Genomic DNA, 9,913 nt, shown 5'->3' on the forward strand with positions numbered 1-9,913 from the left:
CTTTTACTCACTATGTGTGTGTGCTTTCTACCATTATTATCCTTAACCTATGTTGATAAATACCTCCCGTTAATCTCTCCTAGAATTTTAGAATAATTATTTGTATGAATCCTGATATATTATTTAGGTCTCACACGTATACAACCACAAGTTCTACTTATTTTTTGTTATTCCTTATGACTTTTGACTGATCAATATATCTATCTCACACGTAAATAATTATCTTCTTATCCTCGTTCAAAACTTTCTATGTTTGTGCTTTTTAACCTGATATGGATAGGGGGCAGTATTTTCACGGCCGGATGAAAAAACGTACCTGATCTAAACTGGTTACTACTCTTGCCCAGAAATGAGAATATGCATTATTAGTAGATTTGGATAGAAAACACTCTGAAGTTTCTAAAACTGTTTGAATGGTGTCTGTGAGTATAACAGAACTCATATGGCAGGCAAAAACCTGAGAAAAAGTCAACCAGGAAGTGTAGGATCTGAGAAATGTAGTTCTTGTTTCTAGTCCCTTTCGAAACTACAGTATCTGTGCTGTTACGTTGCACTTTCTAAGGCTTCCATTGGCTGTCTAAAGCCTTCAGAAAGTGGATTGAGCCTTCTCCTGTCTTTGGGCAGAGTATAGGAGCTCAGTTACTGAGTGGTCTGCCTGAGGACAAAGAGATTGGATATGCGCGTTCCCGCGAGCACGCTGTTTTTTCTTTTTCTCCTTGAATGAATACACTATTGTCCAGTTGGAATATTATCGCAATTTTACGTTAAAAATACCATAAAATGTATTTTAAACAGCGTTTGACATGCTTCTAAGTACGGTAATGGAACATTTTGACTTTTTGTGTCTCGATATGCGCTCGCGTGTTACCCTTTGGATAGTGACCTGAACGCACGAACAAACGGAGGTATATGGACATAACTATGGATTATTTCGAACAAAAACAACATTTCTTGTGGAAGCAGCAGTCCTGGGAGTGCATTCTGACGAAGGTCAGCAAAGGTAATACAATATTTCTAATACTAATTCTGAGTTTAGGTTGCCCCGAACTTGGCGGGTGTCTGAATAGCTCACCGTGATGGCGAGCTATGTACTCAGAATATTGAAAAATGTGCTTTCGCCGAAAAGCTATTTTAAAATCTGACACAGCAATTGCATAAAGGAGTTCTGTATCTATAATTCTTAAAATAATTATGTATTTTGTCAACGTTTATGATGAGTATTTTTGTAAATTCACTGGAAGTTTTTGGTGGGAATACATTTTCTGAACATCACGCGCCAATGTAAAAAGCTGTTTTTGGATATAAATATGATACTTGATTGAACAAAACATACATGTATTGTACAACATAATGTCCTAGGAGTGTCATCTGATGAAGATCATCAAAGGTTAGTGCTTCATTTAGCTGTGTTTTGGGTTTTATTGACATAATGCTTGTTTGGAAAATGGCTGTGTTTCAATGTTGGTTGGATCTCGTCACCATTTCTGTCGCATACCAGTTCACCACCGGCCTGTAAAGAACCCTCAGAAAGGGGCCAGGTCTTTAACCTACGGATATTACAGCCTCCTAACATAATCTAATGTTTTGCTTTCGCTGTAAAGCCTTTTTGAAATCGGACAACGTGGTTGGATTCAGGAGAGGTTTATCTTTAAAATGGTGTAAAATAGTCGTATGTTTGAGAAAATTGAATTGTGGTATTTTAGTTGTTTTTGTATTTCGTGCCATGCGATCCCATTGGCTGTTGGCTAGGGGTTCCGCTTGTGTAAGAGGTTAAACTCTGATTCTTCTCACAATCTATGTGTATGTCCCTCCTATGTGTGTGCTTTTCCTTTCTTGAAACTTTATCTATAGAGGTGTCTTTCGATCGGACATTAGGTCTCACACATATACAACTATAAGCTATTACCCAGGGTGTGTAAGGTCCTAGTTAGCAGCCCATTTTTCAGTTGTTCCTTGTCACCCCGCTATATTAGGCTTCCCTCCTTCACTGGATAATCAGACCTAGGTGTGCGCCTCCGAAAGATCTGCCTATCCCCTTCTAAGCGTATTTAGACAGGCGACCTATATTAATATAATCATGTCTCTGACCTCTCTCATAATTCTATTATTATATTTCGCCTTCCAATTTACGTTTTTGTGCCAATGTCTTTTAACCAGTTTTACGTTTTAGGTCTCACCATTTAGCTAGTTTATATTGGTAGTGGCCACAGATATCTGGAGTCATTACGGACCCCCCTTACTCCTGGTTGAATTTATACTCAATTCCTATCTTCCATTTGCACAGAATACTTGGTTCCCTTTAAAACATTTTACACAAAATTCAAAAGACAGGTCACCAGATATAAACTCCGAGTGATATTTTAGCGTCTAACTCCCAGAGTACATAAAAATAATTTACTTCATTTAATGCGATCATACAGATATTATCCCCTATACCCATGAATAAAAAGCACTGACCTTATTTTTTGCAGCTGAGGTTTCAATGTTGGTTGGATCTCGTCACCATTTCTGTCGCATACCAGTTCACCACCGGCCTGTAAAGAACCCTCAGAAAGGGGCCAGGTCTTTAATCTACGGATATTTCATCCACCCGTGCACGGTTTCAGTGTCTCCATGGAACGACAGAAAAAGATATTGAGATCTGGCTCGAATGACCAAGCTGTCACGAGAATTTTCAATCCCGATGATAATAACTAACAATCAATAAGCTTTGACCAATCCCCGAGGTTTGTAAGACCCTGGGTTTAATAATAATTAGGCAAAGACTCAGCTTATGCAAAAGGTCCGTAAAGTTTATTCACGAAAACGTTCTAAAGTCAAAATACAAAGAACATGTTGTTTTATAACTCACTCCCTCCCTACTTACGCACATACCTACACACAAACAGTAGATAGCCTACGCACATACATACACACGAACAGTAGGTGGGATGTATCCTTCCCCATAGTTCTCACCACTGTTTATCGCTACCAAGCTGGCAGTTCCATTCCCCCGAGATTAGAGGGAGCTTGATGGGACTCCCTTTCCTGCCGTAAGTTTCTCAGAGTTCTAGCCAGGTCAGGTCATACACAGTTTAATTGTTCTTAGTATTTTCTTAGCCACACACACATTTCTACTTGTCTCGACCAAACCTTATTAGACTGAAGTTTATCATTCTAATTCATTATACATGTTACAGAATGTAATAAAATTACTAATAGTTACGTTTGTCTAATTATTCATTATATATGTTACATAATGTCATAATTACGTTTCAGGGTGGAATTGTTTAGTCATTACCTTTAAACATATAAATTCCCTTATCAACAGTACAAACAGAAACATCATGAAAGAGGAAATCAACAGACACTGTGTTCTGTTTTCATTATTCAAGCTATCCTGATTTGTAGTCTATTTTTTTTTAATGTATTCTCTGTTTTTGCTTATTCTTCTGTTTGTGTGGTTTCTCAGCTTAATGGGTTTCCTTCTCTCCTCTTCCCTGGTTGCCTAGGTGACCACCTGTCTGTCAGCAGCCCAGATGGTCCGTTCAGTTTCCGCCTCCTGCGTGAGGTCACTCACCTCTACCTGTTAGCAGCCGGCACGGGGTTCACGCCGATGGCTCGGGTGATCCGATTGGCCCTCCAGGACCTGCACTCACTCAGGTGAAATACACTGTCATGGCTCCACCCAGAAACAGCCCCTAGTATAGCCCCTCCCCCCTAAGCACTTCATGTAGATATGAAACTTGGATAGGTGTAAGCAGTATGGAAAGTATTCTATCCTATCAAATATACTTCTGTATTGTTGATCCTGTTCTTTCAGATATGTTATGCATCGTATTTCCTTTCCACTTATGACTGAATAGAAACTAAGGAGGCTGTACTCTGACTGCTGTGCTATTGCAAGGCTGTCACTGTTCTCTTTCTGAGGATGTGTATACATTGTAAAGGACAAGGCTGTCACTGTTCTCTTTCTGAGGATGTGTATACATTGTAAAGGACAAGGTTGTTCTGATGGCGTTAGATCTGTGTGTGTTCTAGGAAAACCAAGCTGATGTTCTTCAGCAGACAGGAAAGAGACATCCTGTGGCACTCTGAACTGGACGGCCTCGCTGCTGAAGATGAGAGGTGTGTGTGTTGCACTGTGTATTCATATTGAAGGTGGTCATTATAAGGCTGGCTGCGTTAATGTCAGCAAGACTGACCCTCTGTGGTGTGTGTGTGTGTGTGTGTGTGTGTGTGTGTGTGTGTTACCCGCTCCAGATGTCTGATTGTATGTCTTCATGGTGTGTGAACACTCCCCATCATTACCATATTGACTAGATTCTCATGTGAACCATTACCTGTGAAGCAGCATTAACACATACATGTTACTGTACATGTCGTCTTGCTGCTAGGCTAGGCAGAGAATGTTCTCTCTCTTGATCTCTATGCTCACTCAGTGTACAGTGTGTTCTGATGATCCGTCTGTCAATTGGTAAGGCAGAAGATGCATTCGTTTGTTACATTCTATGGTTCCAGGTGGAGTATGATCTGTCAGAGCCGTGTGATGGGTTCTGTTCTGCTCTAATCTATGGTTCCAGGTTCCAGGTGGAGTATATTCTGTCAGAGCCGTGTGATGAGTGGACAGGCAGGAAGGGGCGGGTTGAGGCCTCCATGCTGACTGACTTCCTGGTTAGGCCTGAGGGGTCAAAGGTCTTTGTGTGTGTGTGTGGCCCCTCAGCCTTCACCGAGCTGACTGTGGGGTGAGTGACACTCCACACCCCTCTACACACTCCAGTTAGGCATTTAGCCGGGCGGCAGGTAGCCTAGTGGTTAGAGCGTTGGACTAGTAACCGAAATGTTGCAAGATCGAATCCCCGAGCTGAAAAGGTAAACATCTATCTGTCATTCTGCCCCTGAACAAGGCAGTTAACCCACTGTTCCTAGGCCGTCATTGTAAATAAGAATTTGTTCTTAACTGACTTGCCTAGTTAAATAAAGGCGTAAAAAAAGGAAAAACATTTCTAAATATAGAGGCCATGCTGTTTTTGTTAATGTTGATTTAGTAGATTCAAGCTATTTCAGGCTATGTAGTGCAAGGAAGTTAACTTGTATAACATTGGATAACATTTCACCCCTTTAGGCTTTGTCTGACTCCCCCTCTCACCTTCTCCTTGTTTCTCACCTTCCTCCTCAATTAATCTCCCTCCTCTCTTTCTCAGGTTGGTGAGAGAGCATTGTTTCAGTGAAGAGGAGATTCATGCGTTCCAGGGCTGAGTGTCAGTCTCAGACCTGACATATCTCAACCTTACAGCCTGAGGTGCCAACGGGACTTTGAGAGAACAACGTGTGTGTGAGTGAGAGAGAAGTGTGTGTGTTTGAGAGAAAGGAGACACAATTTGTGAGATAGTGTGGGAGAGAAGAGATGTTATTAGGCTGCCGGCCAATGTGTTTTTTTGGAACAATGTCTTTCTATGCACTGTAGACTGAGCTGATGGACCTGACTCCTGTGGTTAGCAGCTCTGTCTCCCCCTCTCTCTGTGTGTCTCTGTCTCACTCTCTCTGGTGCTTTGAAACACGGATGGCCAGTCATTCTCTCTGGACGCCAAGGACGTGACCGCTGGGCTCTCTGAGCTGGTGAATCACACACAAAGGATGAATGGCCAATTACCCAGCAGCACTGAACCCTCAGGTCAACATCATCAGCTCACTGTCCGTCTCTCTCTGTACCAGAACTCTTTGAACTGTCCTGTCCTTGTACACTCCTCTGCTCTGACGAGAGAGAGAGAGAGGTCTGGGGTTGTTTATGAGAGGTCACTACCATGTCTTACATACTGTATCTCAATCTATCTCACAGTCCCACACATCTACTACATTGTGATGTTATTTTTGCTGTCGCTCCCCCCCCAAAAAGCAGGACTTTGTGAGTGTTTAATATTTAGTTCCGATCATTACATCTTCCTTTTGTTGAAGAAGTAATGAGAATTTCCAACCTGCTGTTGGCATATGAGACATCCTCCTACAGAGAGTTATTATTATTCAGCTAGTTGTTTTGGCTGTGCTGCTGTTGCATCTGGTCTGTTCTGCAGCCTGTGGTTCTGTTTGTGAGAGACTGATGGTTAAGCAGACCAGTCTTCAGTATCAGTACATTTACAATCTCTCTTTCCTCTTCTCTTCTCTTTTTCTCTCTCTTTTTCTCTCTCTTTTTCTCTCTCTTTTTCTCTCTCTCGTTGATGTTGTAGTACTCACAGTAGGTGGGGAATACCAATGGGAATACATTACATAACACACTTACGTAAATGTATTTAATTAATGAAATGATATTTTTTACTATATGTATTTAATTCATTAATACCTCAAGCCCACAGTGATCTGATTAAGTGCTTGATGTTTGATGCAGTTAAATGATTGTAAAATGCTTCCGGGAACCCTGACCATGCGTCCTTTACTCTTTCTCACTCTTGTGAAATACATGAGGTTGGTAAGGCACCAACTGTCGTGATTTCTCCTCGTGGAACATCAAACTGCCAGACCGAACTATGTCAATCCTGCAGAGTTGTTCTATGCTATGAGTGCTCCCTCTGGTAAGATGTAGCTCCTCTTAACCTAATAAGAGGAGCTCTTATCTGGCTGTTTCCAGCTGCAGTCAGTCCATCTGCCTCTTTAGATGTATCCTTTCAGACGTCATTACTGAGTCTGAAAATGGAACAAAATGTCCATGAAATTGAAGTTGTATTTTCATGAAATGTCGTTTTGGAGGAAGAATCTTCTATATTGGACATTGGTATCTAGAAAGGATGTTCATGAATGTATGCGATCTTGGCCTTTTCACAGTTTATTTTTCTCTAATTTGTTCTCTGTAGATCGTATGGAAAGTGCCATTTAAAAACCTTATCCTGCGTGGCATTTACTTTTTAATAACATCAAAGTACATAATGTCATGGTCATTTTCACACAAAATGAATTGCAGCATTTCTTACCACTGAACATAACCATTTTAAAGATCACACCTGTCAACGTAACACACATGGCCATGCTACGTGCAATACTATAACAGTAAAGCTTCTATGGATGAAAAGTACTTGATGAAAGTACCAGTTTTTGACCGGTGAAACATTGACTGAAATGTATTGGGTTCTGGTTTTTAAAGAAATTGAGCTTCACTTGGTTTTGTAGCTCATCTAATCTTGATCTAACCACATCTCTTTTAATGCATATCCAGCTTTGTACATCATTCACATTATAACTAACATGTTAGTCATATGAGCTGTCCTGAAGCAAATTCAAAGATGCACTAAACAGTTTTGTTGTGTTTAGATTCAGAGCCCTGGTTGTTTTGTGTTCAGTTGTTTCTGGCTGAAATGTACTACAGTAAATTCATTCATTAAATCCTTCACCTTAAAGAAGAAGCAAATCAAATGTGCAGGGGAATGATTTCACATCCACACCAGGAAGTATAGGATTTTAAAGACTTACACTGAAAGACACATATGCAAAGCTGTAATTATCCAAGGAAAAATACACCCTGCAGTCTGTCTGACTTCACTCTCTGTCTGTTTCTCTTCTCTCTCCGGACCGTCTACACACACAGTGTTATCTTAGTAAATGGCATCATGTTGGTGGCCAGTCCTTCCCTATAGGAGTAAAGATTCCCCACCCACTAGGCAATACGATGAAATTGCATGTCTTGGCAGATGGAAAATCAAAGGTCACCATAGATGAAAAACACTTCGTCTGGCTCTGATTCTCAGTGAGCTTTACGGTATCTACCTTCAGGAGGGGGTGTAGAGAGCGAGTCTGTCAACGGGAGAGTAATAGCTTTGCCATTAGGAATTCTAAGTGGTTAGCATCATTGGAGGGGGAGGTGGCTTCGCAGGGCGAGGGCATGTTCTAAGTTGTACACGGGGTACTTTCAAGGGAAATAATGGAGAGGTGAGGTCACATTGATATCTACATCTGTTGTAATGGCATTACAGATGAATTTCTGTGAATTTGGTTTTACTGATATGACATGTAGTGCAAATAGCATGTTGTTCCAGACAGGCGAGAAAGCCCCTATCCAGTCTAGCAGCAGCAGCTCTATGAATGACTGAAAACTGAGGGGAATTGTGTAGGAGGTGAGGAGAGTACCAGTACCTGACACACTGAGAGTGGTGCTTGAGACTGGAGTGGCACTCACTATCTGTTGTCTGACACCACCACCACTAACATTACTCACCGTCACCACCTCTAATACCTGCTGCTGCATAGCTTGATCTGGCTTGGGCATTCCAAGCCTCCATTCACTGTATAGGTGAAAGAAAATACAAATGAGTCTGTTGATTCATATCATCAATATACTATCAGTATCCTGCAAATCCTATCAGTATCCTGCATATCCTATCAATATCCTTCATATCCTATCAATAGCCTATCAATATCCTATTTATCTTATCAATATACTATATATCCTATCTTTTTTTGTGTTATATGTGCTTCACATTCTTTTTTTAGAACTAATTTATATAAAATGTGTTTTTATCACTGTTACAGGCGACAACCTTGTAGGCTAATTCTCTGCTGATGCAATGTGTAAAGCAATGTAGCAAAGGATATGTAAATATAGCTTTTGGTATGGCCGGTACTTCAATGGTGAATTATATCTATTTTTCTGGGTTAGAGAGAAGTTTGTTATGGAGAAAATCAATCAATCAATACTGGCCAATCAGTCAATACTGGCCCCATAACATTCAGCTTAGTGCTCCCCAGATCCGTCCACTCCAACGTACAGCTGATGTGACATAGTGGAGTAGAGTATCTTTAGAGAGACTCCATTAGAACAGATGCATGTTTTATTGAGCTGATTCCTTTAATGAGATGTCTGATCCACTTTGGACATGAGTTCATGTGAACTATTACACGCAGAATTATTCATAATTTTGAAGTGCACGACCACCACTCCCCAGTGATGTGGAGCTTGATCCCTGTTTCATTTGTCATCTAATTGCCATCCCCGCACTGTGTGAGTTCCACACAACAGCAGCCCCAGTACACATCCTCATCTTCAAAAGAAGTGGCTTTTATCAGAGAGGAGACAAAGGTTTACTCCTCCTGAGGCCTCCTCCCACTGAGTTAGGTCTTTGACACGACTCCCCCTCTGACTTAGTGCAGCTGTGACCAGAGGGAGCGGGAGAGAGGCTTTGCTGAAACACGTATAAGGATGGGTCTATAGCTAAAGCAGGTTTTCCTATTGTTCTTTCTGTAGCAGAGAAACAAAGGAACCCAGAGTAACAAAATGAATCTCGTTTCAACAGTTTATTGAATGTATTGTGTTGCAAAGAATGATTCACAGTAATTATGTTTAACTATGCTGAATGCTTGAAACATTTAACTAAATGTAATGTTTTACTTTTGATTAATAGACCTTGCAATTCGAGAAGCATGGTGATAAGGAAAGGTGACAGACCGGTTCAGTGTGATGATCCAGAGAGAAAAAAATCCATAATTCGTCAATAACCCCGTCAAGTGCCTGGGAAAGTTATTTGACTAGACCCTAATGGACAGAAGATCCACTGGATGTACCAGCACAGTGTCCTCCCCCGAATAACCTGGCTGCTAACCCTGTACGAGGTCACCTCATCAACAACAGGCACTAGAGAGAATTGCGAACCGAGACCTACGCAGATGGCTTGGCGTGCCCCCCAGCTTCTCCTGTACAGTAGAATAGCAAAGCTACAACTACCAATCTCATTGGTAGAATTCAAAGTGGTAAAGACCAGGCTGGTGATGATCCTCAGGGACTCCAAAGACCTGAAGATACAAGGTGTCATGATTGAGTTCAGGACACCAAGAAAGTGGTCTGCCACCAAAGCCGTCAAACAGGCTGAAGCACGGTGACATTTTTGTAGTATATTTTTTTAACCCTTATTTTGTCAGGTATGTTGACTGAGCACACATTCTCATTTACAGCAAC

At 41.2% G+C, this 9,913-nt stretch overlaps 1 protein-coding gene across 1 annotated transcript in view; it reads left to right on the forward strand.

Annotated features, from left to right (window-relative positions):
- Positions 1-7,375, forward strand: part of LOC115176415 (cytochrome b5 reductase 4) — a 30,131-nt gene extending 22,756 nt beyond the window's left edge. Inside the window, exons 13-16 of the mRNA XM_029736448.1 lie at positions 3,492-3,642; positions 4,021-4,107; positions 4,563-4,724; positions 5,184-7,375. Coding sequence (XP_029592308.1) covers positions 3,492-3,642; positions 4,021-4,107; positions 4,563-4,724; positions 5,184-5,238 — 455 coding nt within the window. The 3' untranslated portion in view covers positions 5,239-7,375. The remainder of the gene's footprint in view (positions 1-3,491; positions 3,643-4,020; positions 4,108-4,562; positions 4,725-5,183) is intronic.
- The last annotated feature ends 2,538 nt before the right edge of the window (positions 7,376-9,913 follow it).

Source organism: Salmo trutta, chromosome 37 (genome assembly GCF_901001165.1).
Source record: "Salmo trutta chromosome 37, fSalTru1.1, whole genome shotgun sequence".
Taxonomy (NCBI): domain Eukaryota; kingdom Metazoa; phylum Chordata; class Actinopteri; order Salmoniformes; family Salmonidae; genus Salmo; species Salmo trutta.